General features: G+C 43.4%; 1 protein-coding gene across 19 annotated transcripts in view; it reads right to left on the bottom strand.

Annotated features, from left to right (window-relative positions):
- The window catches only part of EHMT1 (euchromatic histone lysine methyltransferase 1), a 139,440-nt gene that overhangs the window by 77,233 nt on the left and 34,742 nt on the right, over positions 1 to 27,465 (bottom strand). For 3 of the 19 annotated variants that reach the window (XM_088664986.1, XM_035112762.3, XM_035112761.3), the window contains exon 2: positions 6,797 to 6,893. The exons of 10 other annotated variants lie outside the window; for them this stretch is intronic. Coding sequence is in view for 1 of the 9 variants with exons in the window: in XM_035112754.3 (XP_034968645.1) it covers positions 4,237 to 4,242 (6 nt within the window). In the remaining 8 variants the exon portion in view is untranslated. Of the gene's footprint in view, positions 1 to 4,236; positions 5,837 to 6,441; positions 6,894 to 23,571; positions 23,711 to 27,465 lie in introns of those variants that run through there. 6 more of the 19 variants (XM_088664979.1, XM_088664980.1, XM_060270630.2 and 3 more) reach the window with 4 other exon arrangements.

Raw genomic sequence — 27,465 nt, 5'->3', positions numbered from 1 at the left:
TTAAAAAATGTAGTATAAACACTGACAACTGGGAAACACTGGCCTGCGAGCGCTCCAGTTGGAGAACAACCTTTACCAAAGGTGCCATGGGCTTTGAAGACACTCGAACTCAGGACGCAAGGGAGAAATGTGCAAAGGGGAAGGCACACTTGGCAAATCCACACCATGACCAACTCCCGCCCGGAAACCAATGTCCCCACTGTGGAAGGACGTGTGTGGGTCCAGAATTGGCCCCCACAGTCACTTACAGACTCACTGTTAAAACCATGTTTGTGGAAGACAATCTTACTAGGCTACGAGTGATCGCCAAAGAAGTCCAATAACGTATGGGGACCCAAGGTTCAGAAAGACTGGTCTGAGGAGGCTCCCAAGGGTGAGGCAGAGTCCCAGAAAGCCACATTTGGCCTCTGGGTCTGAGGTTTCCCACCTCTGATGTAAAAAGAGTCTCTGCTAAGGGTCTTCAAAAGCTGCTCCCACTCAGAGCAGATGGTTTGGGGCTATGTAGACCAATTATCTAACCCAGAAATAAATAAATAAATAGCTTCACATTTCCATTTAACTCCCCCCCCCGGCCTATGCACTTAGGAATACAGGCAATAATAGGCTGAATATAGGAACATAAAAATGAAATCCAACTAAATATCCTGGGGGGGGGGGGGAGAAAAAAATATTTCCAAAAAAAAGGCAAGACTAAGCTAACAGTAAAAATAATCACTTAAGTCCTATAGTGCAGCAGAGTTAAATGTTAGAAACAAACCCTGGAGATCTAAACAAGTTAGATAATGCATCCAACTCAAAAACTTCCAAGTAATTAACATTAAGAAGAGCCATGGTCAATCAGGTCAATGGCACATCTGGTAGAGCATCATGTTCTCGAGGAGGCCAACCAAATGCCTGTGTGAACCCTTAAAGTAGGACCTGAGCACAAGAGCCCGCCTGCCCTGTCCTTTGGTTTCCAGCAACTAGCATTCAGAAGCACCAACCACAGAGGCAGAACACACCCTCCATCATGGCTAGCAGTCGCTGATCAACCTTATTCTCCATTAATCTGCGCAACCCAAGTTAGTGGCCATCACTGCCTCCTGTGAGAGAGGGTTCCACGTGCTGTGTAAAAAAAGGTACTTTCTTTTGTCTGTCCTGAATCTTCCAATGTCCAGCTTCATTGGATGTCCGCTGGTTCCAGTGTTATGAGAGAGGGACAAAAGCTTTTCTCTATCCACTTTCTCCATGCCATGCAAAGCTTCATAAACTTCTACCATGTCACTTCTTACTTGCCTTTCCTCTAAGCTACAAAGTCCCAGGCACTGCAGCCGAGGTGAACTGCTCCATGCCCTTTATCGTTTTTGATGGACAGGCAGACAATCTGGTTCCTCTTTGGAACCTGTTGCTCCACTCCTCCCAAAACAACACAGGAGCAACTGATTCCTTTCTTCGAAGGTGAAAAAGAAGTCTAGACGAACAACTATGAAAGGTTTTTGCTGCCTGGGCATGCGCTGCTTCTGCATTCAGTGCAGCAAAAACCAGTATGTCGCCTGGCACAAGGCTGGTGCTCAGCAGCCATTTCTTTTATTGAGTTTGTACTGAATTGCACTGTTTACTTCATTCACTTTCTGCCTTATTTATATCCTATTGTGTTTATGACATAGTTGTGGCTATTGTAATGCTGGCTAATTTTAATGTCACTGCTATTATTGTGAGCTGCTTTGAGCTGGAGATTGTTACTGGAGAAACAAAATGCAACTATTAACTAAATTCGAAAGCTAAAGCGTTTTGTTTTGCAGGACCCCCTCTTCTGCTTGAATTTGTATTGTTCCATTCCATTTGGGTGTTTTATAATTGCAATGGTTTCATTTGCTTTTATAATTGTACATTCTATTGCTGCAAACCGACTCGGGACCTTATGGCAAAGAGATCTTACGAAGAAATAAATAATTTAAGTAATCCTCCCAGAGATCTGGGGGAATGGCTATAACCCAGTGGTGGAGAATATGAGATGCTTTGCCTGTAGAAAACCCCAAGTTGCATCCCTGGCATCACCAGGGTTTTTGTGTGTTTATATATACACACACACACACACACACACACACACACACACACACACACACGAAGTAGCAAAATGTGGGAAATGAACCTGTCTCCACTCAAGATCCCAAAGAGCTGCTGCCAGTCCGAGCTGACAATACTGGGCTAAGACTGACAAATGGTCTGACTCAGTAGAACACTGCTTCATAGGCCAACAGCTCAGTGCTGGAGCATCTGCTTTACCTGCAGAAAGCGCCAGGTTCAATCCCCGCAGTCACAAGTAGGGCTGGGCAAGGTCTGAGCTGGGTGAGCCAATGGGTCCACCTGGCAAAAGGCAGCTTCTTATGCTCCCGACAGAGTAAAATGTGCTCAGACGCAAGTGCACTGTGTTAAATGAATTCTTGCGGACAAGAGGGTATGTTTCCTTTTGCACCCCAGATCCTTCCTGCCACAGTCAGTGAGGATTTCGCCTTTCCCTCTCACCATTTCTGCACCAGCCAATCCACAGCTTCTGCCCCAAGCAAAGCTCAGCCTTGATAAGAATGTTAAGAAGAGTTCTGCTGGTTCAAGCGAAGGGCTGCGTCTAATCCAGCACTCTGTTCTCACAGCGGCCAACCAGATGTGCCAATAAGAAGCCTGCAAGCAGGACCTCAGCACAATAGCACTCTCTTCTCACTTGCGACTCCCAATAACTGACACTCAAAGGCAAAACGCCTCTGACAGCGGAAGGAGAACACAGTCAGTGTATCCAGTAGTCACAGCTAGCCTTGTCCTCCATGAATTTGCCTTCCAAGATGACAAGAGGCCCCCCTTTTGCCAGTCCACTTGGTGCCATGTGTCTGGGAAACACTGAAGAGGTGCAGCATCAGAAGGTGAGCAAACATGAATCAGGTTTGCAGCATATACTGAAGCAGCTCCCTTTCAAGGGAGACCCAGAATCCTAGAAACTAAGCCAATGTTTCATCTGTTAAGAGGTGTTTTTCATGGTTGCGAACAAAGTGCAAGCCACGAAAAAGAAAAACCAGGGCACTCAATGTTAGCATAAAAATAGGGAACATGGGAAGCCGCCTTATACTGAGTCAGACCCATTGGTCCATCCAGCTCAGTATTGTATAGACACTGACTGGCAGAGGCTCTCCAGGGTTTCAGGCAGGGAACATGTTCAGCTCCAAATGGATATGCCAGGGATTGAACCTTGGACGATCATCAGCATGCACCAAGAGCTCTAAAACAGGGCTGTGGCCCTTTTGCATTTATGCTCACGAAAAGCAATTTCTCTCACTATCCCAGCACAATAGTGAAAATTGGCAGGCGGGCATTCCATTTGTGTGCTTCAATTCCAGCAAAATGCCACAGGGTTTGAGGTGGTTGGTTTGATTGCTATACTTGAGTATCTTTGAAACAGACACCCCTATCAAACAAGGTAGGTATTGTTTAGGGACAGAGAGGAAATTCAGAATTCTCTGAAGTACCTGGGAAACCAGAACGTACTCTAGAGCAGCCTCCATCAACCTGGTGCTCTCCAGATATTTTGGACTACAATTCCCATCAGCCCCAGCCAACACAGTTGGCAAATGCTTTTGCAGGTAATCAACAGAGTAGGCTATGAAGACAGAGCAAGCCGTAACCAACAGTTTGAACACTTCCACAAAGTTCATGCAACAATGCTTTTCAAAGACAATGCACAATGTGCTCACGATCCCTACCTCCAGGACTGCAAAAACAGCTATCCCACTAGACACTTTTGCCAGCCTTGTATGCATTGAGCACCATTTGCAGCCATTCTTCCAAAGGCTCCTTATTTTCTTTTAAAATTAAGTTTCACTCCACCAAAAGACAACATCCCAAATCCAACAGTGATGTTTAAATGAGCACTATTTTTATCTCTTTGTCTTGTAGGGAGGAAGGGGGGGGGGGACGACGACAGGTTCTGAAGTGTATTATAACCAAAGGAGGCACTTGCTTCAACTCCATGAAAATGCCAAGGATGCAGCCTCCCTCCACCTTGATCAAATCATAAATATGAACTGCAATCAACGTTTGCAAGCCTGAATGGTACTCCTCACAAAACAGAGCCATGGAGAACCCTACACCCTGCCCCAAAGACGACACTCGAGCCACACACTGCTCCCCACAAATCAGCCCAACCAGCTCCTTCCAAACACCCACCAAAGCCCACCCCAACACATTTCCCCCCAACAACTGTGACAGTACCTCCATTTCTCCTCCCACACCCACTTAAATGCAAAGCAAACTTCCCTTCTGCTCACACTCCACCATGCCCCAATCTGTCGGCTCCTGATTGGCAGAGAAATCTTATACCCAACCCTCCCATGCAGAGAAATGTCTGCTCTAACAGCACTCCCAAACAAAAGCCAACGGCCAAGCAAAGACTGCTTCAGAATAAGAGTCTCCTAATCACTCTCCTCCCTCCCTTTTCCTACAGCTGTCTTCCTCCATTCTCCCTGCCCACAACAGAGTGGTTATTAATCTTCGGCTGCTGGAGATTCATCACAAAGGTTAGGCATACATATGCATTTATATGACATGCACACACAGAAACATAGTGGAAAAATCATTGCACCTTAAAGCCTGGAGCTGGTGAGGCCCCTTTGCAGGGGCTTTTTTTAAAAAGAAAAGAAAGAGGGTAGGGGGATATGGCAATCCAAAGAGCTCAAGCTAGGAATGGATTCCCATTCCATTTCTGAGTCCTGTTCTCCGCTGCTACCTTGGAATGACAGAGGGTGCATGCAATGAATGCTCTTGAAGACCCCAAACCCCAAGGATGAGCATCTTTTCCAGACACTGAGCCAGTTCCATTAAGAGCAAAGCTTCAAAACCCTATCCTGGAGCAACTTCCATCTAATCTAATGAGAACGCACTAAAAGGCACCAGTACACAAGCATTTCAACAGCACAGCACAGCTTTCTTCGGCCTTCACTCCTCCTACTCTTCCCCACACCTTTCCTCACGCACAGGAGGTGTACAATATGCTACAGTGCCATCCTTAACTGGGCTTCTCTTGGTCTGTGGTTTTGTTGATGGTGTTATAAAAATTATCATCTGGAAGCACGCACACACACAAAAGGGAAACCAAGAAGCAATGCCTTCTTATTTCAACTGAAATAGGTCAACCCACAGAAGACATGCAAGAAACAGATCAAGGGGAGGCCAACCTCTAGCCATGCTAGTATAAAAATACTGTACCCAGCCAGAGCAAAATCTGCATGCAGGAAATTAAGAACCTTCCCCCACCCCAAAAAAAAGAAGAAAAAAAAACAGAAGAAATGTTCTGAAAGGCCTATGAAGCACACACAGATCATGGAGCAAAATGATTCAGAAGAGCTGGTCTGTCCTTCCCATCTCTTACAACAACACAGCTTCACATCCCACCCAACGCAAGGGTTTGATGCTTTCTAGAGTCCATGTCTCCATCTCTAGCAGAAAGAAACTCCACACAAACACAAAAACCCACCGCATTCTAATCACGTACTCCAGGATTTTGTTTCGCCAAAGAAACTATTCAAGTGCTGTGGAAAAACAGCCTAAGCATGCAATATGTAAAGGAGGCAAAATTGATAGGCGAAAGCCCTTAATAATAAAGAAAAAAAATGCAACTCTCGACAACTAGAGACTAAAACAATGCAGCATCCTTTATACCTTGGTGATTAACTGGCCTCCTTAACACTGGAAGGGCAGGAAGAGAAACAAGGAAGCAAGGTGTTTTCGTTGCCAATTATTAACCAGTATTTATTTTACTGTTTTATTTTATGAAATAATTAAAATGAAGATGCAGTTCCAGAGAAGGATATTTTGAAAAGCATTTTATAGGTATGATTTTTGATATCCCAAGCACGCCAAAGATGCCCATAAATGATACTGCACGTTGCTGAATAAGACGAAAAAATGGAGGATGCAAAAAAAGGGAAGATTGTTTGTTTACACCATCATTTCCCCCCACTGCCTCTTTGCAGGTTGAGGCCCTTTGCATCATGGGGCCCACAGCAATCAAACAAAGAAATCTCCCTCTCTATTGTTCTCAGGTGTGCATTTTAATATTCAAAACCATTTCATAAGGCCAGCTCACCAAGACAATACCACTTGTCTAGCACAGCTATTAAATCCCACACAAACACACACACAAATATAAAAGGATTAAGCATTAATTGCAAGGGTCAATGCAGAACTCCATGCCCAAACACACAGTAGGGAGAATGTCTCTTTGCTCAGGCTGTCATTGCTACCCTCCCCCGCAAAAAAAATACTGCAGTATTATCCCGAACTTCTGGTCTCATAACCCTAAGGGTAGGGGAAAGACACATCAGGAAGGGAGGAGGGAGATGAAAGAAGAGCATTTAAGGTGCTATCCTAAGCACACTTACCTGGACGTAAGTCTCAAGGATATAAAATTGGACTTACTTAAGGGACCCAGGTGGCGCTGTGGTTAAACCACTGAGCCTAGGGCTTGCTGATCAGAAGGTCGGCGGTTCGAATCCCTGTGATGGGGTGAGCTCCCGTTGCTTGGTCCCAGCTCCTGCCAACCTAGCAGTTTGAAAGCATGCCAAAATGCAAGTAGATAAATAGGAACCGCTACAGCGGGAAGGTAAACGGCGTTTCCATTTGCTGCTCTGGTTTGCCAGAAGCGGCTTTGTCATGCTGGCCACATGACCTGGAAGCTATACGCCGGCTCCCTCGGCCAATAATGCGAGATGAGCGCGCAACCCCAGAGTCGGTCACGACTGGACCTAATGGTCAGGGGCCCCTTTACCTTTACCTTTAAGGGTAAACATGCTTAGGATATGTCTCGCAAACTAGGACCTTCTTGAGGGCAGGAAACAGTCCATTTCGAAAACCTCAGGCCACTAGAAGACCTACAAGAGTAACAAGAATAAAGCATTATAAGCATTATAAAGCATTATAAAGGGAGAGAAGATGCAATGCAAACCCAACTAGGATTGTTGGCCTATAGAAATACAAATAATGAATATGAGAATATATAGCGAGATAGATAGATGATTGATTGATAGATTAGATAGATCTCTCTCTCTCTCTCTCTCTCTCTCTCTCTCTCACACACACACACACACACACAGAGAGAGAGAGAGAGAGAGAGAGAGAGAGAGAGAGAGAGAGAGAGTATTCACTTTCCAGAAGTTACCATTTTGAATAAAGGTTGCCCCCTTCACCCCCAAATAATCAGAACTGCCCTTCTCCTTTCCTCTCCCTGTACCTGACTGATTCTAAATGTCAGAAGATTAGATGGAGAAAATTCAGACAGGTCTGAGGTAAAACACAACCATGGGTGCCCATCCCCATTGCCCCCAAACATGTGCTTGTGAAATGGAGTGTGCAAGGGCCTCCCCACCAAGGAGTGCAAAAATGTTCAAAACGAGACTCAGCCAGTGGAGGAAAAGGCCACAGTAAACCAGGCACCCTAGCTAAAAGGGGTGGGGGTGGGGAGGTTTTCAGCATGAGGAACAGAGAGAGAAAAGCGGTGAGGAGGAGGGAGGGGAACCAAGAGGAAGGAACTACACCCATAGGTCTATATCCACACTAAGCCCAGATAAAGTCATCAGCTAAGACTTGGTCCCTTTTGGAAAAGCATTTAAAGAAGCAAACAAAACCCAAGGAGAAAAAACAAGGCATTTTCACCACCCAGTAGGCAAGACCCCAGCAAGAGCAGCAGACCCCTTTAAAGCTCCCAGACACAGCCTACAAGGCCCTACTCCCAGAAGTCTCGTTTTAGCTCTGCCATGGGGGATGGAGCCTGGCCTTTCCCTTCAATCCCCAAAATTGCTCTGAATTAGATCATCTCCTCTCAGATCACCTCCCCCTACAGGCTGCTCTGTGAGCATGCTCCGGCTCAGCTGAGAACTGCCATTTCATAACTGCATTGTTTACAGACATACGACAACCTGCCATTTTCCCCCTTCTCTTTCTCTCTCTCTTTTTTTTTTTTGCCAGAAGCAGCAGCTAGTGTTTGCAATGTGAGGAGAGCCTCTCTCTGTGTGTGTGTTCAACACCCCTGGCCCAGTTTAGAAAGGGACCTCTCTCTGAAAAAGCAAGGAAGATGCTGGTCTGAGTTGCTGGTTGGTTGGTATAATAAAGGCAGCTAAGAAACAACAGGGCGGGTTCCACATTTTCAGGTCTAAAGCCACTTGGGCTCTTAAAAGAAGAAGAAGAACAGGAGGAATACAAGAATCCAGCCCAGTAGAAAACATGCCCTGCAGGAACTGCCCTTGAAATGGGAAAGCAAGATTTCCAGGTGGCATTTTCCTTTGTGACTGAATGCCAGTCCTTACAGTGGGAGGGGGGTTCTTTTGGGGAGTATGGGGGAGCAGAAAGAGGAAGAAGGGGTTGCCTATGTGTTATTTCCCTTCAACAAACGGAGTTCCTAAATCCCAGCAAAATAGCTACTTCCATCTTCAAATGCAAGCCCACACACATGTCTGCAAGAGGCACTGGCAAACAAAAGAGGGCACCCCCCCCCAATGTGGATGGTGCGGAAAAGCCCTACAAGGTAGCCAAGAGCCATCTCCTCTGGGCTCAGGTAACCCACCTGCCTACCAAGTATTACCTTAAACTAAAGCCCCAAACTAAAAGGAAGGAAAGCAGAGATCCCAAAAGATGCAGTAAGTTTGATTGGGGGGGGGGTTCCCCATTTAATTCCCTCTTAGCACCACTCTGGTTCCTATTTCTGGACATTAATAATCTTGACACCAGCAGTACTGTCTGCAATAGGAGAAAGTTGAGGACGCCCCAAAGCAAGCAAATTTTCAGGGCATATATAGTTTGTGCAAATGATTTCTTTTTCTTTTTTTAAAAGCACATTCATGCAGGCATATACTGTGCAGTTAGATCAGGGGGATTTACCAGATTATCGTATGTTCTGGAGACCGTTAGGCACAGTGAATCTGCCAACCTCTTAAAGCAATTCCAACACAGCGATTAGCGGCAACCAAATCTGTACAAATGAAATTTCAAAATTGCTAGCGTGTAAATTGCTAGCCCAGGTGGCGCTGTGGGTTAAACCACTGAGCCTAGGGCTTGCTGATCAGAAGGTCGGTGGTTTGAATCCCTGTGACGGGGTGAGCTCCCGTTGCTTGATCCCAGCTCCTGCCAACCTAGCAGTTCGAAAGCACGTCAAAATGCAAGTAGATAAATAGGAACCGCTATAGCGGGAAGGTAAACGGCGTTTCCATGTGCTGCTCTGGTTTGCCAGAAGCGGCTTTGTCATGCTGGCCACATGACCTGGAAGCTATACGCCGGCTCCCTCGGCCAATAATGCGAGATGAGCGCGCAACCCCAGAGTCGGTCACGACTGGACCTAATGGTCAGGGGTCCCTTTACCTTTACCTATCACACACATACAGGGTTAAAAAAGAATAGCTTGCTAAAAAAAAAAACACCAGGTGACTTTTAAAAAGGGAAGGAATTCTGAAACTTCCTTAACATGGCATCTTTGAAGACTCCAGGATATATCCCCCCCATGTGATTTGGGGTTGATTTCTAGAAACAGGCAAGTGCTTGTTTTATCTGCTTGTTTTCTTTCTTTCATATATTGCCTTTATTCCATCACAGAACCCAAGAGCTGTGTTCAAAGAAGCACATTAAGAAAGGGAGGGGAGTAGGCTGTACAGGAAGAGGAATAGTTCAAGGGTAGAGCATCTGCTTGGCATGCAAAGGTTCAATTCCCTGCCGTTTCCCTCTATGAAAGCCCGAAGAGCCACTGCCAGTCAGTGCTGACTATACTGAGGTAGATGGACCAATGCTATGACCCCTTATAACACTATGCTCCTAAGGACCATAGCTCACTGGCAGAACAAATAATTTGAATGTAGGAGGTCCCAGAATCAGTCACTGGCCTTTCCAGGTAGGACTGGGAAAGTTTCCCTGTTTGAAACCCTGGAGAGTGCCTACCCATGTAATTTGCTTGATGGAACCATGGTCTGACTCTGTGTAAGGTAGATTCTTGCATCCCCAGGTAGACAGTCAACACCACACCTGGCCAGCCCTTCCACAAAGACATTAAATTTGAAAGCTTGTCACACCAAAGAACCAGCTTTTGCTTTTAAAAAACCAACAGAACTGGCATCAGCAGAACACCCAAGAGGTCATGCCGGCACAAGGGCCCTTGCTGGACACAAGAAGAATGGACAGACAGTGAGTGCTTGGAGTAGAAAGGAAATTTTCCAAAGCAGCAGGTCCTAAAATCCTCATCCTCTAGGACTCCTGGAGGCTCTTGGCTTCTTAACAGAATGCACTCAAAGGGACCAGGAAGCAGGTAACATGGAGACACCTACTGTACCTGGATGGTTTAATTTACAGGGTGTGCTGTGTGCTGCACAAGACAACTATGAGGAAATGATCCACTGTAAATCTATGATCTAGACCAGTGTTTCTCAAACCCGAGTCCCCAGCTGATGTTGGGCTACAACTCCCATCATCACCCCTGACCACTGCTCCTGCTAGCTAGGGAAGGTGGGTGATGTAGTCCAACAGCTGGGGACTGAGGTTTGAAAAACACTAGTCTAGACATAGAGCTGTTTGCCTTCCAACAGGTCAGGCTATTGGTCTATCTAGCCCACAATCATCTCCTTAGAGGTTGTGTTACCATTTGTGCCACCTGCCATTCTTTGGTGTTTTAAGCATGATGTTAGCTGCGATTCACCTGTCTCCCACAAGCTTCTTCAGGATTCCTCTTTGATGCACTCCCCTCAAATCAATATCCATACACTTAGAAAACGGAAGCTGCAGTGCAGCTGTGGACATTTCAGGCAGCCAGTATACTTGCGCAGGTGCCAGCTTCAGCAAGTAGGAGTTCGGCACGAGGAAATGAATAGGGTAACACGCATTGGGTGAAGACAACCTTGCCACCTCACTGACATGTGCAGCAACGTAAAGAAAAACAACTTGAAACATAGGAGGGGTGGAATAAATCTCACAGCGTTTCCAGTTGCTGATATGTACATAGCCTCACTGGATGTGGATTTCCATGGTCTCAGGCAAACAGAAATCTTTTACATCATCTGCTGCCCAATCCTTATAACTGACGATGTCAGGGACCAAACCTGGAATTTTTTGCTTACAAAACATGGGATTCCACCACTGAGTTATATCCCTTGCCCTAACACAGAGCTCTTCAACATCGGGTTCCAAATATGTTGTTGGGCTGCAACTCCCTGACCACTGAGGAAAGGCCACAGCTCAGTAGCAGAACATCCACATTTCAGGCAGAAGGAACAACGTATCTTCTGCATGGGAAAAAAAAGAATTCTCTGCAAGATCTCTTTTGTTCTCCAGTACTATTTACATCTCAGAGGACACCATTGTAAGGATAAAAAGGATAAATGAGGAAAGACAGATCAGTAATCACATTAACAGAGTTGAAGATAAATAGATAAAATGGCTGCACCAAGTTGAGGTTAACAATTCCCATGTGTGCAGTGACTCCCAATTTTGAAGTGTCCAGTTTCCTCACCATCGATGCTTCATCAAGTGGATATGGCAGGTGACTCCCTATGGAGGGCACAGAGGCAGCAGTGTGCAGACGAACGGTTTGTGGTTTCAGTTGCCTCTACACAAACGCATAGAATATAATAAACAAGCAAGAACTTGACCTCTTAATACATAGTGGCAAATATGACCTAATAAGCATGACTGGAGCGTAGAAACTATGGGGTGCAATCTGCTTAAAAGGAATAGGTCAAAGAGGAAGGGAGAAGTAGCAGCATTATATGTAAATAATGTGTACACTTGTAGAGAGATCCACACTTGGAGTGTGGGAGGCAGGTGGGGAGTATATGGGTAAAAATTGTAGGATAGAGAAATAACAGGAGCCTTACTGTGAGTGTCTGCTATAGACTTCCAAGCCAGAATGAAGACTAACCAGTTCCAGCATAAACAGCTGCACAGAGAAAACCAGGCTGCTCAAAGCTCAGAGTCAGCTCAGGCTTGCAAGGGAGGTTAAAAATAATGCCAAAAGGTTTCTTTGGATATGTAGCTACTTTAAATTCTTTCTTTCTTTCTTTCTTTTAGTATTTTTTATTGAGCTTTGCTTTACATACATACAGAGAAAAGTTCCACCCAAAATTCAAACTAAAACTAAGAATAAACAAATACATAAAAATACATAATAACTAAGTATCTTTCCCTCCATCAATAACCCTTGATTATTATTCTGAATTATCGAACCTAAGCACTCTAGTCCTTTGTGGTGACTTCCGTCCACCACCTAAATTTAAGTTATTCTTTTCTTTCCTTAACTGCCTTTTTCAGATGTTTTTCATTTCTTGGTATTAACTTATTCAATTATAATAACTGTTTTGCCTTTTGCAAAAGTTAATCAAAGCATAGTTAAGGGTTTTATTTGAGAACAATTTTTTTCTAGGTAATTTTTATAACACTCCCATTCCTTACGGAACTTTTGGGTTGTTCGGTTCCTAATTATTTCTGTCATTTTGGCTAGCTCAATGTATTCAAATAGCTTTATTTGCCACTTATCCATCGTTGGAATCTCTTCCCCTTTCCATTTTCTGGCAATAAGCATTCTTGCTGCTGTAGTGGCATATAAAAATATCCTCCTTTTATCACTTGGGATATCTGGTGATAATAAACCCAAGAGAAATGATTCGGGCTTTTTGACAAAAAGTTTATTTGAACATTTTTTTTCAATTCTTCATAAATACTATCCCAAAAGTTTCTAATTTTCCTACATCCCCAACACAAATGTAACATTGTTCATTTGGGAGTGTAATTGGGAGTGTAACATTGTTACACCTCCAACATTTATTTGAGTTTGTTTTGTACAACTTTGCTAGTTTACTAAGTGTTAAATACTACCTGTACAACATCTTCATAATATTTTCTTTTAGTGTGTAGCATGCCCTAAATTTTAAATCTCCGATCCACAAATTTTCCCATGCATCCATCTGTATCGTATGCCCAAAGTCTTCTGCCCATTTAATCATGACTTCTTTTACCGGTACCTCTTCATATTTTACAGTGGTACCTCAGTTTACAAACACAATTGGTTCCGGAAGTCTGTACTTAACCTGAAGCGTACCTAACCGGAAGCAAACTTTCCCATTGAAAGTAAAGGAAAGTGGATTAATCCGCTCCAGACAGGTCCGTGGAGTACTTAAACTGAAAATACTCAAACCGAGGCGTTCTTAAACCGAGGTATGACTGTATTTCCCAATCAAGTAATAATCTATACATTTTGGATAACACTTTGCTTTTATTATGTATTAATTCTTTTTCTAACTTTGAATTTTCTGTTGTGAATCCATTTTTCTTATCTAATTTAAAGGTTTCATTCAAATGATGATATCGCAGCCAGTCTATCACATAATGCCTAATTTCTTTAAATTTATTTTTCAATTAATTTGCCTCCTCTTTCAATAATTCTTTATAGGTTGCCCAATTCTTTTCCATGTTCTTTTTCTTTACCAAAATGACTTCTAACGGTGAAAGCCACCAGGGAGTTTTCTGCTCCAATAGGCCTTTGTATTTATCCCATACTGTGTATAGTGCTTTCCTTATTATATGGTTTTAGAAAAAAAACCTGTGAACCTTCACCTTTCCATAACATAGATAAGCATACTATGCGAACTTGTTGTCCCAACCTTCCAAATCCAATAGTTCCATATTTTGCAAAATTAACCATTCTTTTAACCAGCATAGACATGATGCCTCATAATAGATCTTCAAATTTGGCAGGGCAAAGCCTCCTCTTTCTTTAATGTATATAACTAACTTATGTTTTATTCTGGGCTTTTTGCCCTGCCAGATGTAATTTGATAAGTGTCTCTTCCATTCTTTGAAGCATCCTGCCCTGCCTATCACTGGGATCAACTGAAATAGGTACAACATTTTGGGCAGCACGTTCATTTAATTGTGGAAATTCTCCCCCAAAATGAGAGATTCAATCTGTTGTATATTAATAATTCTATTTTCATCTCTTTCCATGTCCTAATGTAATTGTTGTTATATAAATTTATGCTTTTTGCAGTGATCAATTCCTAAACATTTTTTTTTGACAATTGATAGACCAGATGACGCCTGCAATTGTAATTTATCTTGCACCTTCATATTTTTAGCCAACAATTTAGTTTTATCTATATTCAATTTAAATACTGATACCTGGCCGAATTCATGGATTCTTTCTAATATTTTTTGGTAAGCTTTCAAATGGGTCTTCTGTTATTACTAAATCATCTGCATATGCTTTTAATTTAAAAGATTTCTTTCCTATTCTTATTCCTTTTATCTCAGAATCTTCTCTAATTATCATTGCCAATATTTCCAGGACTATAATAAATAGCAGTGGGGATAACACACAGCCTTGACTGGTTCCTTTCTTTATATTGAAGTTGTCAGATATTTTGTTGTTTATGATCAGTTTTGCTTTCTGATTTTGATAAATTACTTCTACGGTTCTGCTAAAAGTTTCTCCAAATCCCATTAACTTTATGGTTTTTTTCATAAATTTCCAAGATATATTGTCGAAAGCTTTCTCTGTTGGGCAAAATGTAGTATATGGGTCTTGGCTCTGAAAATGCTGTGTCTATGAGGCTTGTTTTCACATCAACATTATACAAGATGTGACCGAAAAGTTCAGTGAATAGTCACAGAAATCAGACAGTGAGAAATACCTGAACATACATACCTTACAGGCCTTCAAAGTAGCTTCACCCCCCCCAAAAAATACGATGCACCGTTGACAACATTTGTAGAACTATTGGAAACTTTTGGAGAAGTCTTTACGTACTGCTTTCAGTTCCCTCGTCACAGCAGCTTGGACGTGTGAAATGTTGGAAAATCTATGCCCTTTCAGTACAGCTTTCAGTTTTAGAAAAAGAAAGAAATGCGGTGGGGCCAGATCAGGAGAATATGGAGGGTGGGACAACTCAGCAACCTCAGTAACAATTTCACGCGAAATATGCAATTCTTCCACCACCATTCATACGGACAAACACCAATCCCACATCAATAACTCACAAACTCTGTTGACATTTGCCGCCATTCTGCTCATTGACAGTCTGCCAGACCGAGAGTCATCTTCAATGGTTTGTCGCCCTTCACAGAAACACTTAAACCACTCATACACTGTCTTTCGAGTTACGGTTTCATTTCCATACACAATTGTGAGCATTTTGTGGGTTTCTGGTGCCGACTGTATGTTCAAATATTCTTCACTGTCTGATTTCTGTGACTGAACTGAACTTTCTGGTCACACCTTGTCATAACTCTCTATGCTTGGGCCTTTCACCTTGAATAGAGATATCACGTCACCTGCCCCAGAGAAGGCAAGCCCCACTGACAACCCAGCTTGCTCTTTCTCAAAACAAAGACACCAGGTCTACATCACACTGTTCTGAGCACACAACTGACACAATGAAATGTTATTTCTTTTTTAACACTTCACATCAGCCAAGTGAAAACCAAACTACTGGCCATTTCCCCGTCCCCAGTCCTCCAAGAAACTCAAACCTCCCATTATCTTCGTGTGTGTGTGTGTGTGTGTGTGTGTGTGTGTGTGTGTGTGTGTGTTTTAAAGGGTTTGAGGGCAAAACTGCCCATCCCAAGGAGAAACAATATGCTTAAGGAATAGTTTATAACTTCCTGTTAACTAACCCCTTCCCAGCCCTCCCCCGCTCCCCCAAAAATGTACATTAAATGAGGCAGAAAAACGTAAAATTGCAATCATTTACGGAATTTCAGCACAACCATTCTAAAACTGGTACTTTTTCACGGAACCATAAATACCATTCTACTGAACCGCAGCAGCAGCAACAAAACTCCAGCAGGTAATTTTACTATGATACTCTCCAGACACCCCATCCTCTCTCTTTAACCCCAAAACCCAAGTCCCAGACACCATTAAAATATCCTGCACCGATTTACACGAGGCACCATTCTGCTCTGCTATTTCACTTCTTGAGTAGGGGAACGGACAGTACAAAAATACAGTAACTAAATCCAGCCATGATCATCTTTTAAATCTTGCGTCCAATATTTCCTCCTTTTAGCAGCTGGCAGTATCCCTGCAAGAGGAAGGAATCTACTACTGATGGCACAAGGAAAGGGTTGAAGTGGCAAGATACTGTACCTGTCAACACAGCAAATGTCTTCTTATTTTGAGGAAGACTCAACCAGATCCTCATTCAGTTGCTGCTCATGTGATTAAAGCTCCCTCTACAGAGAGTGAGCATGCTCAGTGGAGAACCATTTCACCCTTCAAAGCTCCGGCCATTTCAAAGAGAAACTTGCAGGCTTCTCGGGAACTGCTGTTATTCCAGGCAGCACAGATACAAGGACACTGCCCTTCTCTCTAGATATGATATGCGGTTAACCGAGATAACCGGCACACGTTCTAGCACTATGCCAAACTTGAGGCAGATTTCACTCGCATAGAAGCAAAGTACAGTACTGTAAAAAGGTTTCATGGAGAAGCTCTTTATGCCAGTGGCCCAGCTGCAACAGGCAAAATGATGGAGGAGCTTGGAATTTAAGATTCCCAACATGAGTATAAATGCAATAAAAAAGGGTGTTTGCAAACTCCAACTTGAAGTGTATTTTAGCTGCATCAAGTTGTATGCCTGCAGTTGTTCTCAGTTTGAATTTTTTGTTTCAATCACCAACAGGTTCGAAAACATACCTTTTTTTAAAAAAAAAAGAGGGGGTGGTGGTAATGAGGACACACGAGCAGAACTCAATATAAATGTAAACAGCTGCAGAATGCTTCAGCAACTCGCACAATTCAACCAAACAAACTGGATGGAAATTCGGAATAAATACAGTTTCTGAATCGCAGGCAGGTCTCCCACCATTTTCACTGTTAAAGCTCGTATCATTGCAATCCTTCACGTCAAGTCAAAGCACTACCTACATATATACATAAAAATCCACACACCCTACCAAAGAAAAAGTTCCACCAAGGCTAAGGACTAGCACAAATGGAAAAAGAAAAGCCAACATGTATTTGCAGTGATGCTAAAGATGTAGCTTTTCTCCAAATACCAGAAAGAGGAGATGGGAGGGACAGAGCTGAGATATGGTGTGGGGCTATGATTTTTATTGTTGTTGTTATTGTTGTTATTGTTAATGGAGCAGGCGGAATCTATCAATTTTGGCGCTCTCTTGGCAATAGAAAGGTGTGCAACTATTATTTATCAAGAAGCCCTTAATAGCTTGTGACCGGTTTACCTGAGCTATTGCCTTACCACATATATGCCCAACCATATCAACCGCATCAATCTGTGGAACTGGAATGATAGTTAAGCAATCAATCCCTCTTCCCAGAGAACTTTGGGAATTGTATGTGGGGGGATTTTTTTTGGGGGGGGGGTCATCTAATAACTCTCAGCATCCTGAACAAACTACAGTCCCTAGGATTCTTTGGGAGAACCCAGTGACTGGTATGTTACCTCTTTAAATGTACAGTGCAAATGAGACCTCAGCAAGGGCAATACTGAGCTAGTAAATAATAATAATATTTATTATTTTTATAAATAATCAATCATCCTCATTTTTATAAATAATCAATCATCCTCATCAGTCACCATTACTAGGAATAAAAAAAATGTTAAAAAGAAAGAAATACCGCTGTATTGTGGGGTAATCTTTTTTAAATACAGGAGTTCCTCATTTATGTCTGAGACTCACTAATTAAATTATTCTACACTAAACTTTTTCCCCAACCCAAGCCCTTTTTAACCTCTTATTGATTCCCTGCCCATATCTTAGGCTATGTTATAGTAGCCCAATCCTAAGCAAGATGCAAGTCCCAAGCAAGTCCCAAGCAATTCAACATGTCTACCTTCCTTACTGAAAGAGTCTCATGGCACCTTAAAGACCCAACACTTTTTAATTTCGGCACCAGCTTTGGTGAACTAGAACCCACTTTGTCAGGTGCATGAATTCCCTGCATTGGGTGTTGAAAGCATGATCGATTCACAAAAGTCAAAATGCACAGCATTTGCTCCAGAGCAGCCCTGGAAAGATTAAGACGTGCTGCTAGCTCCAAGCCCTGCCATTCAGTGGCTACTGCCCTAAAGCCAAAGCTTTAATGTCCACAGTTGACAGGAGAGGGGTTTATAAACAACAACAACAACCCTCATTCAGTGGAGCACTGCAAGCTTGACTTACTACAATGATCTGTTGCAACACCCAGAAGTGAAGCTCATCACCAGTCTTTACATTCAGCTCTCGAGTTTAGCTGTGTCTTCCTGAACATGGCCCAAATGTCCTTGCGTTCATTGTTCGACGCCCAGGACAAAGGCTGTTTGTAGCAGAAGGGGAATACATGAGCAAATAGGCCACACAGGGCTGGGCTCCCTCTACAGGCCTTTGCACCACAGTGAGTCTGCCCAGAAAGGAGATCCATTTCCCTTCCAACGCTCCTTGTTGCTGAAACAGCAGCCATTTCATAGGCACAAACCATGCTCTTAAAACAAACGTCTCCAAGACACTTCAATGATCACCCCTATACACAAGGAGGTGGCAGGGTGGTGGGAGACTACTGGCATTTTAGGAAAAAAGGTTGACTAGGTTTTAACTATTCAATCTGCTTTGTGACTACAGAATTCATTCCTCCCAGAGCGAGAAAAACAACTCTTCACCTTCAAGAGGGATGAAATTAGTTTGTATGTATTGACTAAACAATAGTTAGTGTTAAGCGAGTTGGCCTTAGAAACTAGTCACTAAGATATCCCCTAGGTATCTTATTCCTGACCACTGGTCCTGTTAGCTAGGGATGATGGGAGTTGTAGTCCCAAAACATCTGGAGGGCCGAAGTTTGCCTATGCCTGCCCTAGGTTCTGTTCTGACTTTTTGAAGACAGCCTATTTTAGAAGCCTCTAGAGCAGAGCTTTCCAAACTTTTCAAGTTGATGACACACTTTTTACACATGCATCATATCACGACACAGTAATTCCATTTTACTAGTGAACCAAAGGTTAAACTAACCCCTTTCCAGCCCTGGGAGAAATGCAGGGAGCGTTCACGTGACATACCTACACACTGCTGCCAACCCATTAATATGTTGCGACACACAGTTTGGAAAGCTCTGTTCTAGGGCCTCAACACCTCCAAAATCGGTTACCCTTCAAGTAAGAATGGGGCCTAATGGAGCCTCAAATTTGCGTGACAATTTTATTAGTCTTTGAAGTGCCGCAATATTCTTTGGCTACACACACACCAAAAATTTAAAGCTCGTCTCCCCATCCCACCCACAAAAAAAAAACCTGGGAAGAGTGATTTGTTAGATTGCTGAGCAATGTAGCTCTAGTGAGGGGTAACAACAAGTTTCCAGGATTCTTTGGGGCCGTGTGATTTAAATATACGGTGTGTATGCAACCTAAGTTGCTTTTGCTGCAACCAAAGAAACAGGGCAACCTCCCTGGAAGTTGCAACTGTCAAGGCAAAGTTTCAGTTCAAGAAAAGCAATTACAGCTTCTTTTCATAATGTGTTCTGCAAGCGGCCCTATAGGTATCAAGCTCCTTTAGAATCAGAAAAGTGGTGTATTAAATTCTTCTTCTTCTTTTCCTTTCTCTTTCATCCTTTCAAGATCTCCCATTTTCAGAAAGAAAGGAAAGAACAAGAACATTCCTTTCCAAAAAAAGACACATTCTTCCTTAAGGGCTTTTGGTTAATTACATCATAATAATACGTAATTTTCAGGGATTCTTTCCCGGCAGGTATAAAAGGGGAAAGCTCCCATATGCAGCCTTCTGCACACATCCTGCACAAACCACTCAGTTCCCTCTTGACCTTATCTCTTCCAATACCTGGTGTCACTTTTGAAGTCTTAGCTGAAATTATAATGCAGCACAACATACATAAAGAGGTTGCAACAAACAAAGGACTCCCAAGGGGAGAAAAAAATCATTTTTCCTGCATCTTTTATTTTTCCCATTAAAAGCTACTCAGCCCACGCCACAGAAACCTCATTTTCCTCTGTATACTCTTGGGGGGGGGGGGAGATCACCATCCCTGCAAAAAAAACCCACCGAGTGCCATTGTTTACTACCATTGAAATAACTCTCAGGAGGTGATTGGTATTCTAATCTAAGCCTACAAGGCTCCACAAACGGTTTTGTTTTGAGAGGTAAGTGTTGTAGCTGCCTTAAACCCTAGAGAGGTGGGGTCTCCTGACTGAAACCCTAGAGACCCAGTGCCAGTAATTGTGGACAATACTGAGCCACTGTAGATGGGCCAGTGGTCTGAGTCAGTTTAAGACCGCTTTCCTGTGTTCCTATTTTCAGCATCTGAGAACCAAATTTCTGCCCCATTTTAAGGTCACCCATTTTTACAGGTCAAAGCTCGGCATGACCTGCATTTGCTTAATTCTTCAATCCACAAGAAATGTAAATGTTGGGAGGGGAAAGGAAGATGGGGAAGTTATCAGGGTCACTGCTAAGAAAACCTATGTCCTATTCATTTCAGCAGTTTTAAGCAATGCTTCTGCTCTGTACACACCATGCATTTAAAAGTACATTGAAAGCACATGGCTTCTTCGAAAGAATATTGGGAACTGTTGTTGTTTACCCCTGCCACAGAGCTACAATTCCCAGCATCCTTAACAAACTACAGTTCACGGGATTCTTTGGGAAGAAGTAACATGCTTTAAATGAATGGTGTGCACACAATACAATGGATTGCACTCTTAAAACATACATAATAAATATCTTGTTCTGATCTGACAAAATGCAAGTTGAGAATCATCAACTCAATGAAACCTAATCAGGTCAATATATAACTGCTATACTATATCTGAAAAACAACAAACGATAGGCAAGGCTCAACGTGCAAAACCTGTGTGCTTCAGCAAACAACAACACATTAAATACAGTACTTTATAATGGTCATCTCTTGTCTTCATTAAGCGCCCATTGCATGTACCGTAGTAGCAGCAGAAGCAGATGCATAAACCAGAAATTGCTTGAGTGAAAAGGAAGGAATATCTGAATCTCTCTCACACACAAACAAACACACACACACACTTCATAACTTCCAAGAATGTGCTTCAAGAGAATACTGCTTTAAATCAATGGGACTGCATTCAGCCAAGGGAATTTGTTTCTCTACTACCTAAGGAGGAGGAGACAGATGGAAATGATCAGAGGTGTTGTACAGTGAAATAAAGGCATAGCCATGTTGGGTGTGATCTTAACTCTGACAGTGAAAGAGGCAGACAAAATGGCTTCCTCCATGCTGCTTCTTACAGAAACACTGCAGATAACAGGAGCGGCAGGTCTGCTTCCAATTCTCTTGGGCTCTAAGGTGTCTACCCCGCCCCACCTCACTTCCCTTCCTATCTCAACCACCTGAATTTTGTACACTCTTGTGCTCTTTGCCCAAAATGCTTATTTTTTTGGTTCTGTCCTAGCAATCCCCCCCCCAAAAAAACTTCTCAATTGTCTGCTGACACTTGTAATGCCTGCAGTTGGCTTGAGTGGCGTTGATTCTGTTAGTCAACCGCACAGTGCATTCTGCCAGGCAAAAGGTGAGGCCTCTACCCCAAATAATGAGCAGAAAAACACCCATGGGTGGGGACTGCAACTCACCCTTGCAATTTCCAAAAATAAAAAGTAATGAAGTAATTGCAAGGAGGTAGTGTGAACCAGTGAAAGTCTAGTTCACTTTCTTTTTTCATGCAAAAGCAATAGCAAAAATGGTTTCATAAGATTTTAACATCGAGCATCTTGTGAAGTCCTCTCTCCGTGAAGGCAAATGTACAGGAAAACGTGGGCGGAAACTATTTTGAAGGCAAAGTAATAAAAAGACGATGACCTGAGTAAAGAATAGATCTTTGTACACAAGCAAAGTCTTGCCTCCTGCATTGACTTCAGATCTAGTTTCTGTTCACAGACCCTCATGCTTAGCCTTATTTTCACAGCTCAAAATACATTTATGAATGACTGTGCCATTTCCTGACTTACAACAACTATCAGTGTAAGGGAGTGTCACCTCATACATAGCTAGAGACTTTAAATCTATATCACTGCCCCACATAGATTAATTCAGGTAACTCTACTGATTAGCCTATCATGAAAGGCTAACCACACAAGGCAGTTGTGTCATGCTGGCTGGGGCTGATGACAGCTGTTGTCCAAAAACACCTGCAGGGCACCACAATGGTGAAGGATGATCTGAGCCCCAGGGATGGCCTCTGCCAACTTTTCCAGACAGCTCTTGCGACTCTCTTTTACCACTTATATAAGAGAGAGTAAATTAGGTCAATTGTGTCCCAAACTCTGCCCAGCCAAGTCTGCAAAACTGCTCTTCCATTCCAGATTCAGCTGGTGAACCTTTTGCCTGTGAAAATTGCAGTAGCTCTGCCAGAAACAGGCTTTATTTCTAGACAAACCTCTTTGAACCATGACGTATGACTTAGGTTAGGTAGGCGCTGTCTAGAAACTGAAATATTTTCATGTCTTGTCCTTTTCAAATCCCCTGCTGCGCTTGCATTTGCGAATGCATGGCAAATTGGCAAGCTTTGCTGATCTATACACAAGCAACATTTCCAAGCAGCAGGCGCAATCTTGGGAATCAAACACAAAACAGCAAATAAACCACTAACCCCAGTTAAGGCCCTTTTTTCAGTGCAGAGGGTTTTTGTTTTGTTTTTTCACTGCCTGGAGAGTCGATTGCTTGGGGAAGCCACACAGGACCTGTGTCAATCTTTGCTAATCCAGAACCCTACGCCAAAATAAAAATAATCCAAAAGAACAACTGTGGAGCAACAAGCCTAGAGTTACGGACCTCTCTTTTTAGGATACCACTTCCCTTGCCAGTTTGGTGCAACAGCAGAAACCCAGCCATGACACAAACCACCTTTTGGCAAAGCCTTGGAGTGACAAAGCTGTTCTTTCCCCTTGAACTGACATGCCAATCAGAGCAAAACAATGCATCAACTCAAGGCCACATGCACCACACACAATTGTACCATCTCATGTCTCTGCAATGCTAGAAAGGCTCTTTTTGTTCACCTGCCTGCTTTGCTTTGCCATGGTATAATGTGATTGACCACATCATGAAAAGCAAAACAAATGCCAAAATAAATAAATAAGTCGGTAAGTCGTATAAATCGTCTGCAGAAGAAAAAGAACATTACTGCGATGGCATTCCGTAGCTTCCCGACAGTCTGCAGATTTTGGTGTGAAACTTAAAATTGCTTTCGTGCCTTTTGACCACGAAGGCTTCCCATGTGAGATGGGGAGGCCCAGCTCAGAAAGACACCATAAGGCAACTCTGCCAGTTCCTTCCCTCTCCTAGTTTACCAGCCCACGCTCCAAAACACTGGAAAAGCAGGTCCTTGCTCTGTCCTGGTTTGAACAGGCCAGCAAAACTACATATATTTGTGTTCCAAGTCCTCCTCACACACATATATCAGCAGGAAGCAGTCTGAAGCCATCTCGTGTCAACTGTTCGGCTGTGCTGCTTTCAAAACCTATTCCAGCTTCTTCAAAAGAAGCAATTAGAGCCCCATAGTCAGCTGAAGCCCCCTTGGCAAGAGAATGAAGCTGCCAGATAACCCCTACCTCTGGTTCTGTCTGGAGAAAGCTGCGAAATCTCCTTCCAGGCCTCTAATTCCTTCGTTCACAATTCCATCTCCCTCTATGGGTGCAGTTTCCACAACAGAGCATGCTCAGTAGAAGCTGATCTTCAGCCATTTCAGAGCTTTAATGAAACGTAAGCAGAAGGAAGTGCCATTAAGCTTAGAAAGATTCAGGGATTCAGCCAACCTCGCCTTGTTACATCCACAGCCCCTATCAAGGTGAGTTGTTCAGGCATATAAAAACGCAGGATTCAGCTCCCCCACTTGTGACAGGCAGTAGGCAACAAAAAGCATTCATGCATCTCCAGCAGAATGAGTGCAAGAACTTGTGTTCTAATGCACACCCATTAGAAGAAAATGTTTGAAACCCTAGGCCACAATTTTCATCAGATGCCATTAAAAAACGTTCCAACTGATACAAACATTTCAAGATGCAAATAGTGAGAGAGGTTCCCGTGTTGACCCTAAACATAGAACCTTTCACACACTGCCTAGAAACCCATCCCAAGCCAATTCATGTTCATATTTAGAGGGGGACACACGTACAATGTACAGAAGCACAAAAAGAACCACTAAAGATCCAGCCTATGATTTGTTAATTGAGCTATTGCTAGCAACCGTCTTTATAACAGAGGAGGGGATTCCACAATACAATTACTTCTTCATTTCTAATTTGTATTCCACATGCCTTCTCAGAATGCCAAAAAGCAAATCAAGGAACTGGAGGGTCAAAGGATAATGCACATGCACACGCACACACGCATAACAATTCCCACAGTAAAATGCTAGACATCTTTCCAGCTTACATGAGTAGCTGTTTAGAATCAATGGCGCTACTCACGTGAGCAAAGGAGGAAACCACAGAATTAAGAATCAAAGCGTTTTACTGTGATCAACTCTCTAAAATGCAACTTGGCACCCTCCTCCATTTGCCTCTTCCAAGTTCTACTGGGCAATCAGAAATATCCATCCAATACTGTACTTGTTTATGTTCTGCTCCTTTCTGTCTACTACTAGTTCCTCCTATTAGGTAACAAAACATTTCAGGTGCTGGTGGGGAAGATCATCAGTATGCAATGCAAAGACACACTAGGGCAGGCTTCCTCAACCTCAGCCCTCCAGATGTTTTGAGACTACAATTCCCATCACCCCTGGCCACTGGTCCTTCTAGCTATGGATCTTGGGAGTTGTAGGCCAAAAACATCTGGAGGGCCGAGGCTGAGGAAGCCTGCACTAGGGGATACAGGCAACTCCCGTTTGTACAGCGGTTGCATTCAGCGGGGTGCACATAAACCCCATCCCACCCCCTTCCAGGGCCAAAAACAGTGTGCATTGGTTGTGATGCGCATGCCAAATGCATGCAGGCATCAAGTTAGTTACAGTATGAGTATATTTCTGTACTCAATCTAAATCATGGGTAGGCAAACTAAGGCCCGGGGGCCGGATGTGGCCCAATCGCCTTCTAAATCCGGCCCGCAGATGGTCCAGGAATCAGCATGTTTTTACATGGGTAGAATGTGTGCTTTTATTTAAAATGAATTTCTGGGTTATTTGTGGGGCATAGGAATTTGTTGTTCTTCTTCTTCTTCTTCTTTTCAAAATATAGTCCATCGCCCCATAAGGTCTGAGGGACAGTGGACTGTTCCACGGCTGAAAAATTAAAATTGAAGCATGTGTTAAGACTGGGCTGAGCACCTTGGGCATTGCTTCCTCATCCTTTCAAGCCAGGGCAACCATTGCTCAATTTTCATTTCGTTTTCTAAAGGCGAAACTAACCAAAAGAGCAAAATTCAGTCCTGGCCAGAGGCAGCTACTTTGCATGCCCCAACTGACCCCAAGTATCTGACACTAAAGCTGGCTCCTCTTTCTGAGAGCCGTTCACTTCACAGCACATTCCTGATCAGAGGAAAACGTCAAGGCCAAGGCTGTAAACCTTTACCAGGCATCTTCAGATCTGGTACTTTGTCAAGCGCTCTTGGAAAGGCACAGCACATCTGGAAGGGCAACCATAACGGTATTTTAAAATGTGCACTTTGTGGGGGCCTCTTATTCCTCCAAAAGAGCCTTGTTTATCCTGTTCACAATGCAAAGGCCTTGAGGCAGTCATATAGGTCTTATGAAGCCACCTCTCCTGGGAAGGTTTACTTCCAAATTCAGGATTTGGGGATATGCTTTCTCTTGGGCAAAATACATAGTCTGCCAGCCTAAATCTTCCCACATGATAGAGTGATGGTCACTGAACTGGGCGACTTTAAGGGAGGGCTAGAAAAATTCATGGAGGACAAGTCTACCAGCGGCTACTAGACAAGATGGCTATTGTTCTGCCTCTGCCGTCAGAAGCAATATGCCACTAAGTGCCAGGTGCTGGAAATAGCAATTGGGGTCAGAGCTGTTACACTCGGGTCCTGCTTGTGGGCCACTGTGACATGAGGGCTTGATGGGCCTTTGGTCTAATCCAGCAGAGCCCCTCTTATGTTAAACCTCATAGGTCCTGCTGACAAGGACCACCACGAAACTTTTCCAACCCTAAAATATCATATTAAATATATTTGGATGCCATAAGACACTGCATCTAGCTCAAGCATTTCCGGCTTGTTTCCTTGGAAACCAGGAAGGGGGGGGCTCTTGCAAATCTTGCAAGCAGGGCTTCTTTTTTCATTATGGTTACATAATGAAAATAAGTCTTCAACTCTTGTCAGTATGACAATTTAGATTAAAGCAGCAAGCCAGCTGATTAGAACTACCTCTTTCTGAAGATAATAATAATAATAATAATAATAATAATAATAATAATAATAATAAGTTATTATTTATACCCTGCCCATCTGGCCGGGTCCCCACCACCACCACTCTGGGCAGCTTCCAACACACATTAAAATACATTAAAATATCACAGATTAAAAACTTCCCTAAACAGGGCTGCCTTTAGGTATTTTCTAAATGTCAGGGAGTTGTTTATCTCTCTGACCTCTAATGGGAGGGTGTTCCACAGGGCGGGTGCCACTACCGAGAAGGCCCTCTGCCTGGTTCCCTGTAGCTTTGCTTCTCGCAGTGAGGGAACCGGCAAAAGGCCCTCGGCACTGGACCTCAGTGTCCGGGCAGAACGATGGGGGTGGAGACGCTCCTTCAGGTATACTGGACCGAGGCCGTTTAGGGCTTTAAAGGTCAGCACCAACACGTTGAATTGTGCTCGGAAACATACTGGCAGATGTGTGCCCAAAAGCATTTTCTTCTGTAGTATTTGGGGATGAGGGGGGGAAGCATGCAAGTCAAGATTCTGTTGCTTGTAACAGAGCAGGAACTCTGCTTCCAGTGGATGAACAATTTAAGTAGAAAACCATGTAAAGGCCTTTTAACATCAAAGGTTACACATTAGCACACCGTTTCTTGAAAAACAGATTTGCCTGAACTGCAGAGTGAAGAAAGGATGCATCAAGAGCAAAAAAGAGCATTTTTTCCGGTTTCCCAGGTGGGTTTTGCTAAAAGGTCAGGTTCCAGAGTTTAAGGCTGCCTCTGCAGGAACTTGATAATCTCAAGAGTCGACTACTGCAATGTGCTCTTTGTGGGGCTACCCCTGGGCCTGGTTTGGAGACTCCAGCTGCAGCAAAACTGTGGACAACGACAGGCTGCCATCAGCACATAACTTGAGTGCTCAAGTTTGCATTGGTTGCCCCTACACTGCCGGGTCAGGTTGAAGATCTTAATAATATTTTGCAAACTCCTTAACAATAATAACTGCTCCTCTACTGGTGCCCTTTCCCTGCTCAGGAAGTTATTCCACAATATACTGCTTCTGAACATGGAGGCCCCATTTAGGTATCATGGCCAATGCCATTTGTCTAATTTCACTTTAAAGCCATCTGAGGCAGTCACCACC

This window comes from Zootoca vivipara, chromosome Z2 (assembly GCF_965207765.1).
Source record: "Zootoca vivipara chromosome Z2, rZooViv2.hap1.1, whole genome shotgun sequence".
Taxonomy (NCBI): domain Eukaryota; kingdom Metazoa; phylum Chordata; class Lepidosauria; order Squamata; family Lacertidae; genus Zootoca; species Zootoca vivipara.
This window is presented reverse-complemented; position numbering and strand designations above follow the sequence as displayed.